Below are 24,731 nucleotides of genomic sequence, written 5' to 3'. Positions count from 1 at the left end.
TGGAGGCGGGGCAAGGGGCGGACTCTTCGTCCTCGCTCGCGTCAATCATGAGCGCGCGGCAGGGTTGGAGGACTAGGCACCCCGGCACGTCCTGCCGCGCCGGAAGTGAAGGTGCGAGTTTGGCAGCGGGCTCTGAGCGGGTAAGGCGCGCGGAAACGCCAGCGCCGAGTATCGGTGGGGCGGCTGGGGACGCCGCAGCTGGGGCCATTTGAAGGAAGCCTCTGGGACCCGAAGGGTGTTCGTCAGGCGGTACAGAGGGGAACCCCTTGGAGAGAAGGGGGCGGGTACGCCTTGTCTAGGGGAGCTTATTTGGCGACCCGGAGTTCCTAAATGGACGGGGGGGGAGGGGCGTTCTCGAAGGGGTGTCTTTTGGGAGGTGGCATGGCCTCCGGCTGGGCTGTTAAGAATTGGCGGCGTAAGGCGGGTGGGCTTCCGTTGGAGATAAGTCGGCTTAAGAGGTGAAGGGCCCGGGAGAGGCTGGATGGTGGGGAGAGGGGCAGGAAACGGGGCGTTTAAATGTTTCGTGACGTAGGAGGAGACCACAAGGAGCTGGATGAGAAGCTGAAGGTGGACTTAATTTCATCCGACCACTATTCTCCTGCCGCCCTGTTCTTGCAGCCCCTGCCCGATGGCAGCAGTAGTTCTAGGGGGAGACACCATGGGTCCTGAACGTATCTTCCCCAATCAGACTGAGGAACTCGGGCCACACCAGGGCCCTACAGAAGGCACTGGGGATTGGAGCAGTGAGGAACCAGAGGAAGAGCAAGAGGAAACGGGGGCAGGACCAGCTGGCTACTCCTACCAGCCCCTGAACCAAGATCCTGAACAAGAGGAGGTGGAGCTGGCACCAGTGGGGGATGGAGAAGATGTAGTTGGTGATATCCAGGATCGGATCCAGGTATGGTGGAGGAGGCATTGTTCCTGAGCAGGTGAAGCTGGAGTCCTTGAAGGACTGGCCCTGAACTGTCGTCTCTGGCTCTGCAGGCCCTGGGGCTTCATTTGCCAGACCCACCGTTAGAAAGCGAGGATGAAGATGAGGAGGGAGCTACAGCATCGAGCAACCACGGCTCTATTCCCATGGACCCAGGTAAAAGAGATCATTCTTTTATTTTGGAATAATAATGGAGGAAGGGAACTGGTTAGTGCCAGTAGAGGGAAGTCACAGGAACACCCTGTTCCTAAAACAAGTTTGTAATCTAAGATTTTGCAGACTTCAGAATCCAGGTGAAATGCTATTCTTCTAGGCTGGGGGGGGTGGGATGGGCAGGCTTGCCTAGGAATAACAGGACAGATTCAGTGACCTCACTAACCCAAAAGCTCTGGGTTAATTCAACGAACAGGGAGGGGAGCTGGTCTTATTGTTTCTACCCCCTAACTGGTCTGCCTGTGATTTCAGAACACGTGGAGCTGGTGAAAAGGACGATGGCTGGTGTAAGCCTGCCTGCGCCAGGGGTTCCTGCCTGGGCTCGGGAGATATCAGATGCCCAGTGGGAAGATGTGGTACAGAAGGCCCTCCAAGCCCGGCAGGCTGCCCCTTCCTGGAAGTGATCACCCTGAGAGGTGCCTTATCTCCCTGCATTCCAGGCCAGAACCAGCACAGGACTGAACACATCCTGGTTGTAATGGCCATCTCCATCCTCCCCGTCTCCCTTCCACGTCAAGGCAAATCAGACTTCTTCTCAGAGACCCACTTTATTCAGTTCTGTACATATGGGGACAACGGTCCAAGCCCAACCCACCTTAGCATGTATCACTCTGTGGAGAATAAAGCACCCTATGTACACAGCCAAAAGCTGCACTGCCTGTGCCCCTGGAACCTGGGTCCGGCCCCCCCCAGCCCCTCGCCCCTCCAAGGTTCCTGAAAGGGACAAGTGAGAGCCTGCCCAGCATCAGCACAAACAGGGAAATAAATAGGTGTTGGGGGGAGCCATGCTTAGGGCACTGCCCCCTGCTTCCTTCTTCCTAGCTTTGGGGACCAACAGCACAGGAAAGCAGTCAGCCCCAGGATGGTCCCTTCCATGTCAGTGATCCCAGGGCTGCTGCTCACCAAAGAGGGGGTACAGGGTAGGGTGTTTGTTCGTCCCCTTCTCTTGGTCCATCTGGGCCCTATATTTATCACCTACTGTCCAAAGCCTATGCTTTTCTCCTTCTCTCCCATGTTGTCTTGATCAGGCAGGGGTAAGAGGAAATAATGCAACCCCATCAGCCTGCACACTGCGGGGGCTGGGGGCCTATTTGTGCTGTTGGGGGTTGGCTCCCCTCCAGCTAATTCACTCCAGGGGCCAATGGGGTTTGACATAACTTTGGTGAGAATCATCTCCTGCTGCTCCCTGTATGCCTGCAGGGGAGGGAGACGAGGCGGAGACACCTGGAGTTCAAATGGGGCTGAAGGGGAGAGGAGAGGAGCATATTATTCCCATGTGTATCTCTCAGAGCAGCCTCAGGTAGCTGTGGGATAAGGAGCAGGAGGGGGCCAGGCATCCCCAAGTTGTCTGAGCGCCGAGCATTGCTGCGCTCAGCCTGTCTGTACTAGCCGCAGGGAGGCATGAACACATTTGGGGGGAGAAGAGGGACCACTCTGTGGGTGTCCCCGCTTCAAGTGCCTCATCCCCCTCCCTAGAGCAGAGAGGCCCTGCCTTGCCCCAAGTCAGCCAGTGGGGAGCAGAAGGTGGAGGGCTGGGGCAGTGTCCCAGGGCTGAGTGGGCTGTGGCCCTGTGGTGGGAGGGTGAGGAGGTCAGAGAGCCTCCTGGCTGGCAGTTAGAAACTCTTCCGCCCGCTTGTGCGCCTCCAGTGCCTTGATGGTGTACACGTCCTGAGGCAGCTCTGACTTCCGCCGAAGCAGCACTTTCTCCTTCTTGATGTCCTTTAGCATCTGTGTGTGGATGTGCAGAAGGTGAGGAATGGTGACCAAGTCCCGAGAAATCCCATTGTTTCCTGCCCTGATTCCTTGGCTCTGCGGCTCCTGTCTCCTCTCCCTCCCAGGGCTGTCTTGTCTTTCTGCTCCCCGTGCCCTCCCACCTGCACGGCCTCTGTCTCCACCGTCCTCTTCAGAAGCTGGATGTCCTCTGCCGTGGGGGTCTCCGTCTCCATCGAGTACACAGGAGGCAGTGGTGGAGGCGCTCGGAACATGGGATACTGAGAGGAAAGGAGGCAGACAAGTGGCGAGAGCCACTTGGGAAGTCTGGGGACCCTGTTTGCTCCCTGCCCCTCCTCAGACAAACCCTCCCCCCACCCAGGCTGGACCTCTCAGTTCAGGGCAAGGGCAGAAGCACCTCACCTGGGGGTTAAGGCGAGCCAGCTCCTCAATCCTTTGCCACATCTCTTCTCTCTCCTTCATTCGGAACCGGCCCCTGAGGGAGCAAAGACAGGATTGGGGTGGGCTTGAGAGAGAAGCACAGGGGGCTGGTGTGGAAGAGGAACACCCCCAAGGAGAGAGAGACTCACTTCTGCTTCTCTGCCTTGTATTGTTGTGTACAGTCATCAAACAGCTTCTGATTCATCTCCATAAACAGCTTCAGGGCATTGTAGATCAGGCCGTGGATTGTCCTGCCACCAGGAAGAAAGACAAGGTATAAGAGGCCAGAGCCTGCCCTCAGTGCCGGGACCTCAATTTGCTCTCTCCCACAAGGTGTCTCTGCTAAGAGCTTTCTCATGTACTACTCCCATCCCACCAGCCTCTGTACAGTGTAAGCTCATCGCTCTGGCCAAATCATGTGACTTGAGATTGGCAGTTCAGGCCCTTTACAAATATGAGTCTGCCTGTCCATCCTTCCCGCACCCCGTGCTCCAAGAGCTCCCTTTTCCCCGCTACTTCCTACTCTTCTAGCCCACACTAATGGCCTCCCAGCGCACTTGCTTTTAGCAGGAAAGCCTTTTTACAACGCTGGGATTTAATACATACTAAGAGGATCACATCAGCTTCTCACAACATGGAATTACATCTCCAAAGCTGCAGAATATCTGACCTCAAGAAGAGATGTGACAGAGGCCACTGCTCTGCTGCTGGGTAGCACAGATCTCTCACATGGGTATCTTTTCTCCCCGGTCAGTTCCTCAAGGCCCTATTAATATGCAGTGGGCACCAGCCCCGCTTGCTGAGGGACCAGATGAGACCACTGGCTCTTGAGTCCATCCACACCCTCCCACATTCCAAAACCAGATCCTCAGTGCCCAGTGCCACCCCAGTTCCCTACTTGTTCCAGTGGCTCTTGGAGTTCCTGTAGAGTGCAGGGAACATGATGGGAAGGACTCGGGCAGCATTGTCACTTATCAGGCTCATGATGTACTCATTGTTCCAGTAATAGAGGGCACGCTCTGCCACCTGGTGGGGACAGGCGAGACTCAGTGGGGATATGGCTCACTATGCTGAAGACCCTCCTCAGTTTTCTGGGAGGCAGGGGCTGGGATGTTCTGGGTCTGGGTCTCACCTGGAAATGGGGGCTGGAGACGCACTTGGCAAGCTGGCGGAAGAGTGGTTCCATCACTTTGCTGAACTCTGAAGGTTCAATGACATCCAGAATCTCCTCTAGCTCATTCAGGAACATCACCTCCTTGGGGCTGTGGGTCTTGGGCCAGAACTTGAGAAGGCCCACGATCACCTGCGAGAAGAGGAGGACACAGGAATAAAATTCTCACTCAACACCTGTCTGGGTCTCCAGGAAGCCATCCTGCCCTCTCCCCCCACAACCCCGGTGGGCACAGCTTGGGTGGCCTCAGTTAAGTGCTCATGTTTCTCCGGCTTGGATGCTTCCTAGGTGTACAAAGGTTTTACTTCTCCTTTAGAGAGGAAACCATGTCACCTGTCGGGTTACATCCCCCCTGAGTGCTTATGGCACTGCTCGATAGGTACCAACTGGCAAGTGCTACTGACAGGGAGAGGTGAACCCTGGGGCCCAGCAGGGGAGTTACCGGCTCAGTGAGGCTGCTTTCCTTCTCCAGGAACTGTACCACGCAGTACGCCAGCTGCAGAAGGTTGAGACAGAAAGGAGGTGAGGTGCAGGGCTCAGAAGGTCGCAGAGAGGTCGGTGACAGAAACCAGACCCCAGAACAGAAGGGGCGGCGTAGAGAGGAATTCCGCCCCCTGCTCCCTCTGCCGCCCCATCACGGCTGGAATGCTTCCCCTTCCCTCTTTTCTCTGCGGCCAGGGCCGGGGATCATCAGGAGGAAGGCAGCTCACCTGAGGGTGGTAGACACTCAGAGACTTGACCTTGTGAAGGGGAAGCAGGACGCGGATGAGGAACATCTTGTGCTCTTCTTTCAGGGGCAAGGCAAAGCCATTGATGATGCTGGGAGTTAAGGGAGGGTTGTCAGGACCAAAGGGCCAGGTCCAAGCTCAATGCACCAACCCCCCCGACCTTTTCTAGGCATGTGTGCCCCCGCCCCACCTCTCACCTGCCCAGGATCTCCAGGAGCTCGGCAATCCCATTGTGATGCTCTGTCTCATAGATGAACCTGAGGGAAGAACAAAGACTCTCTTGATAACCCCTGATGCCCCTCCAGCATTCTGTGGAGTCCCGCCTACCACCCTTCTCCCACCCCACCTTAGTGAGGGGCTTGCTTTGCTCCGGAGCCCAGGCTCCTGGCCTCACCTGTAGAAGATGTGGTTGATCTGCCTACGGATATAAGCCCGGAGCCCCAAAAACTTGCCATAGATGCGATGCAAGATGGTCTTGAGGAAGTCCCGCTCTCGAGGGTCCTCACTGTCAAACAGGTCCAGGAGCTGGGAGCAAGCAGGAGGAGAAGCGGCAGTGAGGCAGGAGCCGGGGAAAGCCAGGGCTGGGGTGACTTGGGTCCTGGCCAGAGGAAGCCCTCTGAAGAGGGTGCGTGGAGACGAGTCTCTGGGAAGAGTGATTCAATTATTGTACTGCTCTACCCCAGGTGATGTCTGGGAATACATGCTGCATTCCCCATTGGGTGGGGTGGGGGGGGAGGGTAACAGTGTTGCTTTTTTGTTTCCTTCCATTGTGCTGGAAGCTTCTTATGGACAGAGTAGGTTTGTTTAACCCCCATGGTCAATTTGCACCAGACACAGCTGAAACCCAATACAGTACCTATATTCAGCAGAAGCAAAAAGAGCAGCTTGGACTGGAGTCAGGGGACGTGGGGCTAGAGTTCACAGACTGGAAGGAGGGGACTCACAGCAAGGACAAACTTCTGGTCAATGTACTTCTTGGCTATGTTTGGCTGGAAATCGGGAGACTCAAGGAAACGTAAGAAGAACTCGTACACGAGCTGCGGGGGGAAAGGAGCATCACTTGGGGCATTCCCCAAGGACTGGGAGAGCCCCCTTGCTGCAGGGCTCAGAGTGCCCCACTGCCCACAGCCAGGCCCCTGCCCCCTTTGCTCTGGTACCTGGAGATGCGGCCAGGCAGCCTCCAGGGTGGGCTCATCTTCCTCGGGGTCAAACTCAGCCCCAGTGGGATTTGATGAAGGTGGCAGCGTCCGGAAGAGGTTCACTGAAAACTGAGGGGTAGGGAGGGCCCAGGTGAGAGCTCTCTGGGCAAGTCTGGGCTTTTCCGGGGCCCCCGTCCCTGCCCGCTTTCCCCTTTCCCTGTGCCTACCATAGTGACGGCCTCAGGGTAAATGGCCTCAGTGACAACATCGCGGCTGTGGGTGATGTACTCCACCATTTCGTTGAGCCCCGCCCGCTTCACCTCCTTGAATTTGAGGTCACTGAGTGGGTCTGACACAAAGTCAAAGAGGACGCAGCACTGGCGTAGCTTCTGGATAAACAGCTCCTCCCGCTCCTGGGTTGGTGAGTCTAGGGGCGGATGGGCCATGGTCAGGTCTCCTCTGTGGTCCTTCACTGCTATGCCCTGCTCACCTCGCAGGGCGTTCCCCGATCCCTTCCTCCCACCATCCTGCTCCCCTGACGCCCACCCCCAGACCCAGCGCAACTCCCCCTCACATCCTCTAGAGCTTCCACCCTCCCCCAAACACCCCCAAACCTCCATTCCGCCAACACCCACTGTCCCCTAGGTCTGATGCCCCAGCCCCCTTGACCTTTCCCAAGTACCTTTCAGGGCAGGAAGCTTCTGCAGCTCCCGGTTCTTGCTGAGGTTGAAGCGGGAGGAGCTTTGCCGTCGCTCCTTCTTGACAATCTGGGGCCCCCCTGAGTACTTGATTTTGCTGAGCTGTGTGGGGGGCGGCGTGCTGTTGCTGGGACGCTTGTTGGATGACGGCGGCTGCGGTGGCGGCTGTGGCTGTGGCTGGGGCTGGGCCTGGTCAAAGGAGCGAGTCACTGGAGTGCACTCGCCAAGCTACGCTTCCCACCCCAGGCCTGGCCCACCGCCCAGCCCCCGGTCCGTTTATGCCTCTATGGGCCTGGGCAGCAAGCAGCTGCCTCCTGCCCTGAAGGAGCCAAGACCAGGGTCAGACATAACTGCGGGATGTGGCCCTGGAAGGGAGCGGTCTAGAAGGCGTGTCTCCCAAAGTGATGCCCACTGCCTGTGCATCAAGAGCCTTCAAAATGCTCACTCCCATTCCTGAACAGGCAAAGCTAATTGATAGACTGACGGTGACAGAAGTCAGACAAGTGGCTCTCCTGCCGGGGAGGGGGTGGCAGCGGTGTGGGTTGGGGAGATGCGGGTGGTGACTGAGAAGGGGCACGAGGACCTTTCTGACTAATGGAAACATTCCGTATCTTGACTGGGTCTGGGAGGTGGTTCATAGCATAAACATATGTAAAAATTCATCGAGCAGTACACCGAAGATTACTCTATTTTATCATTTACTGAACGTGTGACAGTCTTCAGTTAAAAGAAAGAAATTCCTTCCCATATCTCAGCAGTTTAACTACTAGAAATATAGATTAAGAAAAATCCTAAATATAAAAAAAGGCTTTGTGCAAAAACACTTTTTATGGTCTTATTTATAATAGCAAATATATAAATACATGGAAATCATGGAGTTAAAATTATGTTTATGAAAACTATGTACTAAATGTAATCATACGTGGTTCAGCTGTGAAAAATATTTACACAGTCATAGTAATTTACCCAAAACGGGTGATAAGTATTCTGAGAGGAGGGGAAAAGTCTGCACGGAGGAATAAGACACTGGGGCCTTAATTTTCCACGTTAGGAAGTCAAGAGATATCTAAAGCTCACAAATTAAAGGGAAAAAAAAAAAGCAGTAAAAGGATCTTATTTGGAGGTATAAAAGTCAATCTGCAAGGAAAGAGTTAGGAGTTGAATGTGGTTGCCACGAAACAACAGGAGAAGAGTGGCCGGCGACAGGGGCTGCCCTGCTCATTACAAGCCCAAGAGTATTATCTGACCTTCTGAACAATGCACCTATTACCACGCTGATAAAAATTAAAAACAAAACGAAAAGCCTAAAACTATGGAATGAGAGAAAATTGCTTCCTATATGCTAAGTTAAATAAGGATAACACAAACCTGTATATACAAAATGAGCTCACCCACATTAAAACAGGCACAGAACCCAAAATACAGTTAAGAAAAAGAAAGAACAAGTGCACTGTGTTCATGACTATCTCCCGTAATGGCAGAATGAGACATGACTTTTTCCTATTTTCCTAAATTTTTTACAAGCTGACACTGCTTTTATAATGGAGAAAGAGGGAATGTCCTGGCGGTCCAGTGGTTAGGACTCTGTGCTTCCACTGCATGGGGCCTGGGTTCGATCCCTGGTCAGGGAACTAAGATCCTGCAAGCCACGCAGCATGGCCAAAAAAAAAAGGCAATATAATGGGAGAAATACAGCTAATTTCCAAAAGTTCTTTCTTTTTTTTTTTTTTTAATTTTTTAATTTATTATTTATTTATTATTTTTATTTTTGGCTGTGTTGGGTCTTCGTTTCTGTGTGAGGGCTTTCTCCAGTTGCGGCGAGTGGGGGCCACTCTTCATCGCGGTGCGTGGGCCTCTCACTATTGTGGCCTCTCTTGTTGCGGAGCAGAGGCTCCAGACGCTCAGGCTCAGTAGTTGTGGCTCACGGGCCCAGTTGCTCCGCGGCATGTGGGATCTTCCCAGACCAGGGCTCGAACCCGTGTCCCCTGCATTGGCAGGCAGACTCTCAACCACTGCGCCACCAGGGAAGCCCCCAAAAGTTATTTCTTTAATTCCTCCCAGACACGGGTGTCAGAGCCCCACGAAGCCCATTTTCAGAAGCACACAAACAGGTGTTTGCAGGGCTGTCCACTCATAGGTACTGTCCAGGTAACCCCTTGCTGGGAGAGGGGAGAGGCTGAGCCACAGGACAGCCCTTCCCCACAACCAGAGAAGAGACTGCAGCAGGACCAGAGGAGTGAGGTCACGTCCAGCTGGGTCCCCACACCACAGGAAAACTGTCCTCCTGTGCTCACACCTGCCATCCCCGCCTCCTCTCCAGCCCCCTCCACAAACTCTTACTTCATAAAATAAGAATGGGAGAATATGAAACTCTCTGGGATAAGGGGCAAGGAGGAAGACAAATGTTATGCTTTGTATGCTCTTGAATTTTTCATAGAAACAATTATGTCAAGCTTGTGACCTATCTGGGGGTCAGAGGCAGGAGAGGAGCGCTGGGTCCAGCCCAGGGCAGGCCTTGGGTCCAATGTAGCTCGTTACTGCTTTAGCCATCTGGCCCTCTCCTCCTCCTGAAATGAGCCCCAGACACCAATTTGACTAGGGGAATGCAAAGGAGTCGGGCAAGAGCAGTCATCACACCTCGCTTGCCATGACTACACTCAACCAGTGTGATTTTTTTGGTTAGACAGTGCAAGGCACCCTGAAGTCTGGGGTCTCTCTTCCTGTACACGGAGGATGGATCACACCTTGGTAGAGGATGAAGGAGAGAGGCAAAAGGCCAGGGGACCAGAGCCTGGTGTGCATCAGACTCTCCCCCATTTCCCTGTCGCAGGAACAACCCAATCCTTATCTGTGGAGCTTAACAGTCAAGGGCACAGACTTGAGCCTGACTGCCTGGGTTTGACTACTGGCTCTGCCATTTATTAGCTGAATAACCTCCAGGAGGTCATATAGCCTCTCTGTGCCTCATTTGTAAAGTGGGGATGGCAATAGTACCTACCTCACAGGGTTGTAATAAGGATTTAAATGAACAGTATATGGCACACAGAAGTGTCTTATAAGCAGTATCTTCTACTATTGTTGTTATTATTATTATTATTTCCCATCCCTGGATTTTAGGAATACAGCCTGGAAATTCCTGAAACTAGCACACCTCAAATGTTCCTTAGAGTTCATTATCCTTCTTGTTTTAAAATGGGGGAACCCAGGGAATCCCCTGGTAGTCCAGTGGTTAGGACTCCATGCTTTCACTGCTGTGGGCCCGGGTTCAATCCCTGGTGGGGAACTAAGATCTCACAAGCCACGTGGCGTGGCCAAAAAAATAATAAAATAAAATGGGAGAACCCAAGAAGGCATTGCATCTTTCAAGACCCACCTTCTTCCAAAAAGCCTTCTCCAATCACTCCAGGCCTTGCATGTCCACCCTCCACTCTCAACCTTCTGACACTGCTTATCTGTTCCATTGGCTCTGTGATCATCCCCAGTGACACCTCTTGATCACTTTGCTCATGTGTCATCTCCCCACTAGAAAGCAAGTCCCTTTAAAGCCAGGACCCTGGTTTGTGCCCCTCTGGGTCTCCTCAGCACTGACACTGGCACCTAACAGGCATTCAGCGAATGACTGGTCATTTGATTGATTGGGGGGGGGGGGCGGGGGACGCCAAGCCCAGGCCCATCCCCATAGGTCCCTCCTGTCCCGACGGGGGACCTTCAGAACAAAGCCCTGCACAGTGGTGGGAGCAGACTGGGAAGGAGAAACATCAGAGATACTAGGCTGAGGGGCTCAGTGGCAACTGAGGAACAAGACTCGGGAAGAATATGTCTCTCTTCATCCTCCCAGATAAGATGCAGAAACCCTGCATCTCCATGAACCTCGCACTGAGGGGACATCCAGAGAAAGGAGGCCTTCTTCCCAAAAAGGGAAAAGCAAGACCTCAATTTTCTCTGCTAACAAGCAGAGGGTTGGACTAGATCAGTAGTCCAAACACTCTCCAAGTAAGGTTTTAAGACAACAGAGATTGCATGGCTGAAAATCATAGTTTAAAAAGCCACCCAATGAGTTGATGCCTAAGGTCCCTTCCCCATCAGGATGGCATTATTGAAGGCTGGGGTGGCCGGAGAGCAGCTGAGCTGGCTTAGTCTGCCCCGCCCCCAGCCCACTGGGCCACCCTGGTTTTATAAGGACCATTGGCTCCCAGGCACCAGATACAAGGAGCAGCTGAGAGACAGCTGGGCTGGCCAGCAAAGCCCTGGAAACATACTTGTCAGAAGGGAGTATAGGTGTGTGCCAGCAACTCACCTCACGTTCAACCCTTTCTCCTAAAAGCTCTAGCTTCCAACTTCTCCTTTATTGACCTGGGCTGGAGATGAAAGGCAGCTGCATCCCCAGGAGAACCTTCTGCAGCCATCAGAGCATGGGTGGACACGGCCCAAAGGCAAGCTGGTGACCTGCCTGCTCCCGCTTCTGAGACTCCATAGTGGCTGTCTCCTCTGCCTGAACAACTGTCTCCTCCCACTTCTAAACTTGCAACAGGATCCAAACTCCAAGAAGCCTTCCTAGATTCAGGCCTCCTGCAATCCAGTGGCGCTTTTTTTAAAATATAAATTTACTTATTTATTTTTGGCTGCATTGGGTCTTAGCTGCTGCACGCAGGCTTTTCTCTAGTTGCGGTGAGTGGGGGCTACTCTTCGTTGTGGCTCGTGGGCTCTAGAGCGCAAGCTCTGTAGTTGTGGCGCACGGGCTTAGTTGCTCCGCCACATGTGGGATCTTCCCGGACCAGGGCTTGAACCTGTGTCCCCTGCACTGGCAGGTGGATTCTCAACCACTGCGCCACCAGGGAAGCCCCTCCAGTGGGGCTTTGAATTTATACACCACCCTCACACTCAGGAGACTGCAACTATACTTGCCCACTCTGAACCAATTCCATTCCAACCTGACCCTAACACAGACACCGGTAATCATTAAACCCATATATTTAAACATAAAGTAGGACGTAGAAATATAATTTAAGCACTATAGAAGGTACTGTAGTAGAAAGACGAAAGATAAAATTATCAGTGAAAAACGCAAAGATTAATGTTATAGCTTTTGCATAATGAATTAACTAGCTGAGTGAAGATCATTTTAGTTTCAAACCCTGAAAATCAGAGAGGCATTCTCTCCTGTATTGACACCTAGAGCGCTGTTGGGTTGGCCAAAAAGTTCGTTTGGGTTTGTCGTAACAGCTTACAAAAAACCCAAACAAACTTTTTGGCCAACCCAATACCCGTTCTTAATTCATTTATTCAATAAACATCATGCTACACATTAGAGATTAAAAGGTGACGAAGACATGGCCCTTGCCCTCGAAGAGCTCACAGTCCAGTGGGGTGAGCAAGACAGACACGAAAGCGGCCATTAGTACAGGGCAATGCAAAACCAGAGCGCCGCAAAGGATTCAGGAACTCAGAGGGCTGAGTGACAAACTCTGCCTGAAGAATTAGGGAAGCCCTTCCTGAAGAGGTGACTTTTGATTTGGCTCTTAAAGGATAAACACGGGTTTAGGCAAAGAATGAAAAGAGAGAGATAAAGCAGTCCAGGCCAATGGGATGACATCAATAAGAGCCCTGAGCCATAAAAGGCTTGTCGGGTTGGAAGATGGAAAGTCCAGAGGGGCTGGAAGAACAGGGCGGGGCCAGCCCAGGAGGCCTGAGGCTGAGTATTTGAATTTGTGAGCAATGAGATGCCAAGAGGGGCTTTTAAGTAAAGGACTGATAGGACCAAAAATGTTTTTAGGGTAACAACTCTGGCTACAGTGATGTCAGGCTGACGTGGGGGAGACCAGGATCGTTTCTTCCTCCCTCTGTCCCTGCTCCCAGAACTCAGGACAGGGCACAGCACATAGAAAAGTCCACAGCACTGAAATGCTTTTTCCAAAGACAGGCCAGGAAAGACCCCTGCCTTGCAGCAGAGTCTGACCTAATCTCTCAAGGCTCCTTTCCATTCTAAGACTCTTCTAGAATCTTAGAACCAGCCTATTAGGTCATTAAGAACAAGGGAGGACTGGCCACAGACCTGGGCTGAATTCCAGCTCTGCTGTTTTACTGCCGAGTAAAAGCTACTTAACATCACTAAGCCTCAGTTCCGTCTGTAAAATGGGGCTGATGATGATAACAGATGACCTCAGGGACTGCTGTAGAGATTAAATGAGAAGATTATAAGATTAAATGCATGCAAAGTACTTAGCACAGTGCCTGGGACAGAGTGTACTGGGTTGAACAGTGTTCCCCCAAAATTCACATTAACCCAACATCTATGAATGTGATCGTTATTTGGAAACAGGGTCTTTGCAGATGTAATCAAGTTAAAATGAGGTCATACTGGATTAGGGTGGGCCCTAAATCCAACATGACTGGTGTTCTTATAAGAAGAGGGAAATTTGGACACAGAGACAGAGGCACAGGGGAGAACGCTGAGTGAAGACGGAGGCAGAGATTGGAACGATGCTTCTACAAGCCAAGGAGCAGATCGCAGAAAGCCACCGAAGCTGGGAGAGAGGCGTGGAAGAGATTCTTCCCTAGAACCTCAGAGGAACATGGCCTGCTGACACCTTGATTTCAGACTTCTGACCTCCACAGCTGTGAGAGAATAAATTTCTGGTATTTTAAGCCACCCAATTCATGGTAATTGGTTATGGCTGTCCTAGGAAACTAATACACAAGTAACTGCTCAATAAAATAAATGTTGGCTGCTATAAATTATTAAGATCAGTTGGAAAGACTGGCAAATGCTTGACACGGGGTAAGTTTGGCTGTAAGAACCCAAAATTCTGGACTAGAAAAAGGGTAAGGGAGGGATTTCCTTGGCGGTCCAGTGGTTAAGACTTTGCCTTCCAATGCAGGGGGTGCGAGTTCGATCCCTGGTTGGGAGCTCAGATCCCACATGCTTCGCAGACAAAAAAAAAAAAAAACATAAAACAGAAGCAATATTGTAACAAATTCAATAAAGACTTTAAAAATGGTCCACATCAAAAAAAAAAAAAACACTTAAAAACAAAAAGAAAGAAAGAAAAAGGGCAAGAGAATGACTGTGACAAACAGCTTTTGATGACCTGGGCCTCACAGCCTGGCCCCCAACTATTCCATGTCCCACTGCCTGGGGCCACCTGGGTGCATTTCTGCAAAATCATGGAGCAGAATTCCTGCAGCTGCCTCAGACAGGTGAGCCCTGAGCGGCATTTCATAAAACAGAGCCCAAGGTGAACACGACACTCTCCTTTTCCAGAGGGCGGTGGAGAAATCACAGCAGCTGGTCTCAGCTTATTTCTTAAGCTGCTTGAGCCTTCGTTTTCCTACCTATGAAAGGAGAGGGTTCCTTCCAGGTCTAATTTGAAGTTGGTTTGTTTGCTCATCCATTGACTAATGCATTCAAATGCTGGTGCTTCCAGTGGGCCACGCCCTTCGGTGTGAGCGAGAGCCTCTCAGGAGCTAAGTGTTAACACAGGAGACAACTGACACACAATGAATTCCCACGGAATTGTTTCATTACAGCTGTGGTTAAGCACTGGCGTGGAGTGATGCTGGGTACCAAGGGCCCTGACTGCGTCCTGGGCATGGGGATGGGGGCAGGTGGTCAACGAGGGCTGCTTCCAGGAAATGACAGCCAATCTGTCTAGTAACTGAACAAGGAGGAGGGAGTCAGGCAGAAGGCAGGAGTGGCCCCCCACGCTATTCCTTTCTGTCCCTTTAAATCCTGTTTCCAAGTCTCTTGCTGCTTTGAGTATCAGTTGCCGGCTCCCGACCACCTTCCCTGTGGGTCCCACACATGTCACGGCTCCTGAAGGGGAGACTGAGCCCAGAGGGTGTGCCCTCCAGAAGCATCTCCTGGTGATCTCCTGTGAACCAAGGGCGTCAGCACACAGGTGTGGGGAAGAAGCAAGCTCCTTCCCTCAGAGTTCACAGTCTGGTGGGGAGAAACACATCTGGGAACCAACAGTGCCAGCACTGAGTGACAAGGACTGGCCTAGAGACATGTTCAGATGCCAGTGTACGTGCAGAGGAAGGAGGAATTTCTCTTCTGTGGTCCTCAACTCGCATGTCTGTAAGATGGAGAAAACCTACCCTGCTTCCTCCCATCACTCAAGTGAGGGCAAAATGATGGTCGCAGGTGTGGAAAGTGCTTGGCTCTCTTTGGAGGTGATAGGGACCAGAAGTATCCAGAAAAATCCAAATCCAGACTTAACCCCAACCAAACACTTTTTAATCGATCTCCTCTCCATGACCCACCCCCAACCCACAAGACCTGCCCAGAATTAGACAGCTCCATTTCCTGTTCACCTCCATCCCTCTGAACAGTTTAGCACAGGAGGGAGGAAGCACAGAAACCAAGGAGCACCAGCTTCCGGGTAACACAGGCGCTTGCTCAGCGTGCTCCCAGGACCGTTCAGCATCCAAGCATCCCACTGAGCACACTCCCAAACTTCCATGGACACACTCTGGACTTCCTTAAGTCCCTCCACCCTCCTGTGTGCTCTCTGCTTGCCATTTATTGCTTTACAGCCCTAGATTGCCAAGCTGCGCTGACCTCTGCTCATGCCTGTCCTTCAGCAGCTCCCATCTGATCGGGACCAAGAGAGGTGGGCCCAGCCCTGCCCGACTCAGGAACATCAGCCACTCCCCACCCCTGCCCCACCCAGAGCTACACTGAAGTCACCCCACTGAGCACCCATGTGCACCCGTGTACTTTTCCCTCCTCCCCAGGACTCTACCCCTAGCTTTTTGCCCTAAGAGAAAAGGAATTCTCAACACTTTGATAGACAGAGAGTTGACTTTCACAGGAATCCCTGCGGAATCGGAAAAACTGGAGGGCTTATTTGGTCCATAGCCGCCAAAGGGAAAGCCTGCCTGAGGGCAGTCTGGATGGGCTGTCCAGGCCCCTCCCTGGCTATGAAAGTCTCCTTCCCTTCTGCCCCAATAATCTCCGGCCCCCTGAGATCCCTCACCCCACTGGCCATCAAGCAGGTGGAACTGGTGCCTGCACCATAACTAGGGCTGTGCCCACGTTCATTACCTCCTCAGTGCTCTCGCCTCCACCATCCTTGCTCGAGCTGCTGGGCTTGGCTGCGCCTTTGGCAAGCTTGGGGGGCTCCTGAAGGGAGAAGACGGAGGTAGAGTTAACAGATGCCGAGGAAGGGAGAGGCCTCATCCTCATCCCTCAGGTCTCTGTTGTAATTCTCCTCTGTCCAATTGAATCAATCAGTCAATCATTACCACTGAGCACCTACCTTAAACCTGGGGCGGTGGGGTGGCAGGTTGGGGTACACAAAGGGAGATTCAGTCCCTCAAAGGCACCAACGAGTTCAGAATCTGGTTAGGAAGACAACTCTAACACACAATAATTCAGCATGACCATGCCCCTTCACCTCACAAGGCTGTTGTATGAGTTAGGGCCTCTGCCAAGTAAGAACCAGGGTGACGAGGCTCAAGGGAAAAGCAACATGGAAGAAGCTGCTCAGACTGGCTACCGGCTAAAGCGGGCAGAGGGGGCCTGAGGCTCTCAAGCTGCAGGGAAGGGAGTCACCACTCTACCCCCGAGGCCATCTGGAAAGACCTGGAAGCCTTTTTTGGATATCACAAACAGCACCCAGACTAGAAACTGCTACTGGCATAATCAGTGGGGCCCAAGGATGCTAACAGGTATAGGAATCGTCCCAAGAACGCCTCGGTAGACAAGCACAAGGACAGGGATGGGGATAAGGCCCAGAATTGCTACAAAGAATGAGCACTAGTCCAAAGTCTTCCTTGGGAACCTAGCTGCTGGCTCAGAGCCCTGGCCTGCCCAGCATCTCTTCCTATGCTTTGGGCCAAAAAAAAGCAACTGCCCAGGGACAGGATGAGGAAAATGTGAAAAAGACTTGGGGATTTAGGTCTGACTGCAAGCTCAACACAAATCATCCATGTGCTGTGGCTGCCACGGCAGCTCATGTGACCTGCCATCCAGTTAACAGACCTGTGCAGGGTGCCTGGCACCGGGGGACGTGGAAGCGCCCCGTCCTTGGCACTGATGGGGCCATTCTGGAGGATCTGGTTCAGTTGAGAGCATCACACTTTGGAAGGGACAAAGAAAAATGCTAGGTTTTCTTTGGGGAAAATACAACCCGTACTGGGAGTAGATTCAAAAGCAGGTCCTGAGAGCAACAGCTGCAGGAACTGGGATAGTTAACAATGGAAGGGAGGAGTCATGGCGGGTGGGGGAGCAAGAGGGATCTTTACGAATAAATGAAGGGCTGCCATGTGGACTAAAGATGCAACTTGTTTTATGTGGATCCAGAGGCCCATGAGCCACGGGCAGAAGTGGCAGGAAGACAGGCTGAGGCTCCAAACAAGGAAGACTTTTCTCCTGGAGCAGCTGCACAGAAACCGGCTGCCTAGTGAGGCTGTAAGCTCCCAAACCCAAGAGCATTCAAGCAGAGGTGCATTCATGCCTCCTCCAAGGCATGATGCAACAGGGTCCCGAGCCTTAAATGCACATCGGATTGGAGGACCTTGGAAATCACTTCTAGCTCTGAGATTCTGCGACTTGATAGCACCTGAGCCCCTTCAGTGAGAAGTGTTAAATCAGTGATTATGCCCACGGGGGCAAAAGGATTTCAGGGAGAAGAGAGCTCCGCGTAGGCTGGAGCAGGGGGAAGGCTTCGTGGGGGTGGGGAGGCAGGAAGCCGTTCCCAGGTGTGGAGCAGCTCCTGGTATGACTATACCAGTGGGAAGGAGCCCTGTGCTCTGGGTGGCTAGGCGCTCTCCCAGTGCCCACTGACCAGGTGGGGCACACTCACCCCTTGCCGAGGGGCCAGGGAGTGGTGCAGAGCATGAGGTGGAGAGGAAAAGGATGAGGGGGGTGCAGGCAGGACGCAACACTGAGGTGACCGTCTGCACACAGCCCAGACGTGGGCCTCTCGGACAAAGCTGGCCCATCTGCACCCACGTCTCACCTCTCTCCTTGATCGTGAGCTCCTTGTTCCTTTTTGTACCCCTCCACCCACCCTGCAGCACTCAGACATATCTCTCAGGGAATGTGCGGAAGAAAGATCCCGGCTGCCTGGGGGGTGGTGTTGGGGGTTGGGCATGGGAACCAGGCCACCACCCTTGCTCCCTGGCTCCTGCAGAGCAGGTGAAATGCACACACTTCAGCCCAGTCCAGCTGTCCAGTGCTGCATGGCAATGTGGTTTAGAGCCAACCCTGTGTTCCAGGCCCAGCTCTTACTGGCTATACAATCATGGGCAAGTTAACTAGCCTCGCTGAGCCTGTTTCCTCACCTATTAAGTGCTGACAATCAAAGTACCTAATTCCCTTTATTTTTTTTTTAATTTTTAAATTTTTAATTTTTTTCTTTTTTGTCTGTGCCGCACAGCATGCGGGATCTTAGTTCCCCGACCAGGGATCGAACCCGTGCCCCCTGCAGCAGAAGCACGGGACGACTGGACCGCCAGGGAAGTACCCCTAATCCCCTTTAGCACAGTGTCTGGCACATGAAAAATGAAATGTTAGTCAATGTTATTACGATTATTATGAACAAGAAGAAAGTGGGAGGGAGCAGAGGCACGCCACCACCCAGGAACCTAAAAGAGAAAAGTCCTAGATCAGAACATCAGGGAAGAGGAAGGACGCAAATCTCCCCAAGGATTGACTCAGCACTCATCCATTGAGCACCTACTGTGTACAAGGAGATGCCAAACCAAAATGGAGCTTAGTTATTATCTCAAGGGGGAAGAAAAGACTTGTCTACAATTAATTCCAGTCCAAGGGAACACAAAAGGGCCATAAGTGACCTACCGAGTACTCTGCAAATCCAGGGGAGGAGGGAGAGCTCACCCCCAACTAAGGGTTCAGGACGGGCTTCAGGGAGGAGGCCGTGAGGTTAGGCCAGGCATGGGACCAGCAGAGATGAAGGAGAAAGGGGAGAGGTGATGGATGAGCAATACAGACCCTCCATCCCCCCCTCCTCTCTGCCCCCACCTCTTTTAGGCAAACCCCAGTGACATCGTCAGGACTTGTCAACCATTGAAGGAGGCCAAATGCAACTAGAAATCAAAAGTGGAAAGTTAAACCTTAAAGGGGATCAGAGATGCCTGGCCCCATGCACACCAATCCTTCCCATACTCTTTCCCAACCAAACACTTAACACCTGTGGTCCTAGCAAGTCTTAAGAATTTTTCTTCTTCTTCTCAATCCTCTAGTAGATAAAGGCTTTCTGTGGATGGGGCAGTATCTGTTCCATCAGACTAACAACTACAGATCAGTGAGGACCTCACCAGCTTCCCCTGAATTGCACTGCTCTCCACACTCCTTGTAGGAGCCCTTCAGCCCCTGGTGTGGCTTACTTCTGTGTGCATCACCTACAGCTAAGCTGCCCAAACCACCTCAGCATGACTGCTCCCCAAGGACACAGGGCCTGGGTGGGGAACCCAAACCTGCCCAGCTCAGCACCCAAGGAGGTTCAATGCCTGCTATACCATCACCAACTCAACACTCAGAATCTCAGGTCCTGAGAGGTTATGGGGACAATCCAGAATCAGAGCTGCCTGGCAAATCTCCAACAGCCCCAGGATAGGGAGTTTAACTGATAAGGTCAGAGATGGCAGCCCAGCAACCCAGCCAATCAGAGGGCAAATGAAAGCAAGACACCTCTGGGGTCATAAAGTGGGTGAGCAGAACACCAGGCCAGAGCTAGCGCCCACCATGAAGGGCCAGCCCCAGGAAAGAAGAAGCTGGGGGAGGCTGGAACTGGTATCCTAGCATCCTCTGTGTGAGTCTGTACCTCAAAGGAACCACACCTCTGAGTCAGACATCAGCAACAGCAGGAAACAGAGGGTAGGGAAAGACAGGGATGAAGAAGAGGGGAAGGCAGTTCGGAGGTAGAAGAGGAAGGTGAAAGAAGGCAGCATCAAGAAACGGTCTGTGTCAAGACACCAAGACAAAGGCAAGGGTGTCCAGAGGTGGCTGCCCTGTGGAGTAAGAAGGATAGCTAATCTGATACTGAGGGCAGATTCCCAATTTGAGGACAGTGTGGCCCAGGAAAGACAGAAACCCAGCACTGGTACAAAAAAGGAAAAATGCAAAGGTTATCTTCAATTAGGAATAAGGGGAGTAGCCTGCCCAGATTAGGAAAGGTGACTGGTTGAGGATGAACCTGGGAGTGGGTTGATGCCTGTTAGAGGGGCTTTGGTACAGAGGAGGCCTTTAAGTCAGGAGACCTGATATTACAGCTGGGCCTCCAGCAGGCTGTGTGACCTTGGCCAAGTCCCTTCCCCTGTCCCCCTGTCGGGGCCTCAGTCTCCTCATCTGTATCACTAGGGATTGCACTGAATGCGCTCAGACACCCTGACGTTCCGAGGTTCCATCGGCAGAAGGAAGGGCTCAGTCCTGGTTTACAAGTTTGTGTGTGAAGGAAGAACTAGAGGGAGGGGCCTAGGCCAGATTCGGTGGAGGAGAGAGAAAGCAGAGCCGTTCTAGGTCAAGGAGCCTGGCAGGGAGGGAGAAGGGGCTGTAGGGGACGGTGGAGAAGGCAGGCCCAGGCCCAGGTCCAGGCCCAGGCGGGTGGGAAGAGGAGGGAAGAGAAGGGGTTGCGCGGGGTTGGAGAGGGGGGTTAGTTCTGGAGGGAGGTGCGGTCTCAGATAAGCGGCTGTCCCAAACGGCAAACGGGTGGGGGATGGGGAGGGGATGGGGATGTGATGGGGGCAGAAAAGGCAGGGGAGTAACCTGGGAGTGGGGCAGGATCTGGAGGGAGGAGGTTACCCTGGGCCGGGGGTCGGTGGAGGGAGGTGCATGTGGGGGGACTCTACCCCGGACAAGGGAGGAAGCTTTCTCAGCTGCGGTACAGGCTGGGGGTGCGACCAGCAGCAGGGGCGGAGGGCCGGCCCCGGGAGTCCTGCGGGGGCCGGACGGGAGGGTCAGTCTGGGGCTGTCCCGGGCCTGGCTCGGGCCCCTCCCAGAGCTCCGCGCAGGCCCCGAGGCGGAGGCGCGGAGAAAAGGGCCACGCTCACCTTCTCCTTCTTCAGTTTATAGGGCATCTCGGCCCGTCCGGACCCGGTCCGGCTCTTGCGGCCCCGCTCCGGCTCCGGCTTTGCTCGGCCGCACTCGGCCCGCTCGGCTTCTCTTCGCCACCGCCTGCGCGCTGCGCCCGGGTCGAGCGGTGTCTGTGCCTCCAATTGGCCCGAACTCTTACAAACCTGCCTGACAACCAGGCGCCGTCTTCTCCGATTGGTCATTGGAACCAAGAGGCTTCCTTTTTTTCTCATTGGAAAGGAAGAGTACAAACCGCCAGGGTTCGGCTCCCAGAATTGGCTGAAATGGGAGGTCCCGCCCTAAAGGGGGTTGAGCTTAGCGTGAGAGGCGCGGGTCAGGGGACGCCCGGGCTTTGCACCCAGTGCTGCACTTCGGCATCTGGTGTGCCTCGGCCTCGGCCGTACTTCGCGGCCCGTTCAATTCTAAAGTGGTTCTCACTCTTTCCCCACTGCGACTCCGCCCAGTCCGAATTGAAGGAAAGAAGCCCTAAAATGAAGGGTGCCTTTCTTCGTCAGGGTAACGTAACGCTAATTGCCTACGCAAAATTGGTGGAGAGAGCTACCAGGAGCCCTCGAGGGCATCCTTTCCAAGACAAGGCTTGAGGAGGATCAAAGGGGAAGCCTGGCAGGCCGGGACCGGGGTGAAATGAGTTGAGAATCTAGGGTTTGTTGCAACTTTGGGAAGAGGATCCCCGTTCCTATTGCATATGCCCTAGGGTTGGGGAACCGGCAAGACCTGAGCACTTGGGAACGCAGTGGAAATGCTACCTCGTTGTTGAGTGTCTCGGAAATACATCCCTTACTCCCCACCCTGCTAAAGCCAGTGTCCTAATGGATAAGATCAGTTCCTGCCCTCAAGGAGTTCAGAGTCTGGTGAAGTTCACAGCCGTGTATAAATAGATGATTAAGAAACAATGTAGCAGGGCTTCCCTGGTGGCGCAGTGGTTAAGAATCCACCTGCCAATGCAGGGGACACGGGTTAGAGCTCTTGTCCAGGAAGATTCCACGTGCCGCGGAGCAGCTAAGCCCATGGGCCACAACTACTGAGACTGCGCTCTAGAGCCCATGCTCTGCAGCAAGAGAAGCCACGTCAATGAGAAGCTCGCGCACTGCAACGAAGAGTAGCCCCCGCTCTCCGAAAGCCCGCCAGCAGCAACAAAGACCCAACGCAAACAAAAATAAATAAAATAAATTTATTTTTAAAAAGATACAAGGTAATAAATTACACAAACCTAGAGGTGGCTGGAGGAATATGTTTCAGAAAGTCAACTCCAGTAGCAGGTTGACTACTGGAGAAGGCTTAAGAATAAGCCTGTGGTTGCTCAGGATTTGTTGATTCACAGGACTGTGGGGGGGATGGTAAGGGAAAGGAGGAGTTGAGGACGAATTCTGGAAGCCATCAGAGATGTAGGAGATAAACTGGTGTCATAATGGCAAAGGAAGTATAAAAGGATTGGTCAATAGTGTCAGATTCCGGAGAAAGGTTGAGTAAGATCAAGATCAAACAGCATGTCAAGAGCCTGAAATTCTCAAGGGTCCTGAGGGAGAAATTTCCACTAAGAGTGGCTACAGAAGAGGTTCTCCGAGGAGTCTAAGATGTTTCAAATGGAAACAGGCCAACAGTCCCACTTCCCAAGAAGTGCATCAGGAAGAAGCCACATCTTTGGACAAAGGAGAATTCTCAGGACAACTTGGGTCCCATTGTGTTGGTTCACCTAGCACAGTGGAACCAACCAGTCTTCCCGAGGGAAAAGAAGCCTGGGGATGGGCACCCTGTGAATATGGTATGCAAGAAGAGATTTCCTTATCCATCTCAGCTTACCCTTCACCAGAGGATACACACGGGAGAGAGACCCTTTAAATGAAATATCTGTTCCAAAGGGTTTATGCAGCCTTTGGACCTGTGGGTTCACCAGCGAATCCACACAGGAGAGAAGCCATACTGCTGTGATCTCTGCCCCAAGAAGTTCACCCACGACTCCATGCTGCATGCTCACAAGAGGACCCACACCAAGGAGAAGCCTTTCCGATGTGAGCACTGTGACAAAGTCTTTAGCCACAGCGGGAACCTCAACATTCACTGACACACTCACTCTGTGCTCAAACCCTACTTGTGTCCCGAGTGCCACAGTGCCTTCCGTCAGCTGGGGACTTTCAAACGCCACCAGAAAACACATTCCAAATGACTTTCCCAGGACCCCGCACTCAGGTCCAAGTCCCTTCTGCTCCAAGAAGGGAATTCAGGATGATTTGTCCCCTCCATGATACAAAGGATGGATGACATGTGAAGAACTTAGGAGGATACTGGAACCCAATGGTGTTCCATCCACGTGTATTAAAAGGATCTTTGAGTGATAACTTATCTTTCCCTTTGGATTTTGTTTTCTACTTTAGTATAGCCTATGTTTTTTAAAATAAGTTTTTGTTTGTGTTCTTCTTTCAACAGTGCATGTCGTAGTGGTTTTAAGTACTTCATCATGAAACTTAGGCTGCTGCTGATTGTCTTCCTTTTAGGCATGATTTCATTGTAAAATAGGATGCTCCTGGCATGGCAGCCAGATAAAATATAGGAAAACCAGTGAAATTTAAATTTCAAATAAACAAATACATTTTTTGTCAAAAAAAAAAAAAAAGATCAAACAACCTCACCTATAGTCTGCAGTTAAGAGGTTACAGATGATCTTTGCAGGAAAGTTTCAGAAGAATGGAAGGAATATTATAGCAGGTTGAAGAGCGAGCAAGAGGTATGGAAGTAAAGGCAACAAATCTAGGCTCCTGGCTATCTTACAGAAGTAATATTTGGCGTTCAATGACAAATGACGATTTCAAGATAATGCAGAGTGGACGGCATGCCAACCATTATTTGCTAGGGGAAAAGCCTAGGAGGAAAGCACGTTTATTTGTGGATGGATATTTGTGTCTGTATGGATGCTGACCCAGGCAGGATACCAGATGTATTTACCCATTCCCAAGACCTCAAGGAGCACGATAGCCCTGAGGCCTGGAGCTTGCCTGCTACTGTGTAAAGGAGGCATATCCTCTTCGGACTCACCCCACCATCCTCCCAGTCCTTGGTTCCTGTGAGAGGCAGGGGACAGAGCCACATAATTTAGAACTATCAAATGGGAACTTCAATCCTTGTGAATTCAGGTACCTAGTACATTCTTTTCTTTTTTTTTTTTTTGGCTGTGTTAGGTCTTCGTTGCTGCGCGCAGGCTTTCTCTAGTTGCAGCGAGTGGGGACTACCTTCATTGCGGTGCTCGGACTTCTCATTGCGGTGGCTTCTCTTGTTGCAGAGCAGGGGTTCTTTGCGCAGTCTCAGTAGTTGTGGTGCACGGGCTTAGTTGCGGCATGTGGGAACTTCCTGGACCAGGGCTCAAACCTGTGTCCCCTGCCATTGGCAGGCGGATTCTTAACCACTGCACCACCAGGGAAGTCCGTCTTTTTTTTTTTTTTTAATACTTATTTATTTGGCTGTGCCAGGTCTTAGTTGCGGCACAGGGGATCTTCGTTGCCGCGTGCAGGATCTCTAGTTGTGGCATGTGAACTAGCATGTGAACTCTTAGTTGCAGCATGTGGGATATATTTCCCCAACCAGGGATCGAACCCAGGCCCCCTGCATTGGGAGCATGGAGTCTTAGCCACTGGACCACCAGGGAAGTT

The 24,731-nt window shown here is 52.3% G+C and overlaps 2 protein-coding genes across 7 annotated transcripts; one reads left to right on the top strand and one right to left on the bottom strand.

The window, feature by feature from the left end:
* The first annotated feature begins 38 nt into the window (after positions 1-38).
* On the top strand, positions 39-1,792 carry MEA1 (male-enhanced antigen 1). 3 transcript variants are annotated; one of them, XM_082345510.1, is made up of 4 exons: positions 39-140; positions 619-898; positions 985-1,087; positions 1,397-1,792. In XM_082345510.1, exons 2-4 carry the CDS (start codon positions 629-631, stop codon positions 1,546-1,548), a joined length of 525 nt encoding a protein of 174 aa, XP_082201636.1. In that variant the 5' UTR covers positions 39-140; positions 619-628; the 3' UTR covers positions 1,549-1,792. The 3 variants fall into 3 exon arrangements, with proteins under 3 accessions (XP_082201636.1, XP_082201635.1, XP_082201637.1); XM_082345509.1 differs by having other exon boundaries at positions 112-249; XM_082345511.1 differs by lacking the exon at positions 39-140 and adding an exon at positions 147-284.
* Positions 1,674-21,212, bottom strand: PPP2R5D (protein phosphatase 2 regulatory subunit B'delta). Of its 4 annotated transcripts, none has more exons than XM_082345478.1 (16): positions 21,048-21,209; positions 16,078-16,155; positions 7,016-7,220; positions 6,561-6,760; positions 6,352-6,462; positions 6,139-6,231; positions 5,589-5,719; positions 5,392-5,451; positions 5,177-5,285; positions 4,909-4,962; positions 4,428-4,598; positions 4,194-4,321; positions 3,445-3,546; positions 3,278-3,350; positions 3,019-3,135; positions 1,674-2,872 (listed from the first exon to the last, which is right to left on the bottom strand). In XM_082345478.1, the coding sequence occupies exons 1-16, from the start codon at positions 21,072-21,074 to the stop codon at positions 2,735-2,737; spliced, it is 1,797 nt and encodes a 598-aa protein (XP_082201604.1). In that variant the 5' UTR covers positions 21,075-21,209; the 3' UTR covers positions 1,674-2,734. The 4 variants fall into 4 exon arrangements, with proteins under 4 accessions (XP_082201604.1, XP_082201605.1, XP_082201607.1 ...); XM_082345479.1 differs by having other exon boundaries at positions 7,016-7,214; XM_082345481.1 differs by lacking the exon at positions 21,048-21,209 and adding an exon at positions 13,084-13,201.
* Between the last annotated feature and the right edge of the window lie 3,519 nt (positions 21,213-24,731).

The sequence above is a fragment of the Balaenoptera borealis genome (genome assembly GCF_965194805.1).
Source record: "Balaenoptera borealis genome assembly, chromosome: 12".
NCBI classification, from domain to species: domain Eukaryota; kingdom Metazoa; phylum Chordata; class Mammalia; order Artiodactyla; family Balaenopteridae; genus Balaenoptera; species Balaenoptera borealis.
Note: the sequence above shows the minus strand (reverse complement) of the source record. Positions and strands in the feature narration are given on the sequence as shown.

Bases quoted from the DNA above. Each gene is read 5' to 3' on its own strand.
- MEA1 (XM_082345510.1), top strand. From the start codon at position 629: ATGGCAGCAGTAGTTCTAGGGGGAGACACCATGGGTCCTGAACGTATC. The intron at 899-984 runs GTATGGTGGAGG...CTGGCTCTGCAG, and splicing joins ATATCCAGGATCGGATCCAG to GCCCTGGGGCTTCATTTGCC. The intron at 1,088-1,396 runs GTAAAAGAGATC...CTGTGATTTCAG, and splicing joins CTCTATTCCCATGGACCCAG to AACACGTGGAGCTGGTGAAA.
- PPP2R5D (XM_082345478.1), bottom strand. From the start codon at position 21,074: ATGCCCTATAAACTGAAGAAGGAGAAG. The intron at 6,761-7,015 runs GTACTTGGGAAA...ATCCGCCCCTAG, and splicing joins GAAGCTTCCTGCCCTGAAAG to ACTCACCAACCCAGGAGCGG. The intron at 4,963-5,176 runs GTGAGCTGCCTT...AACCTTCTGCAG, and splicing joins TGAGTGTCTACCACCCTCAG to CTGGCGTACTGCGTGGTACA.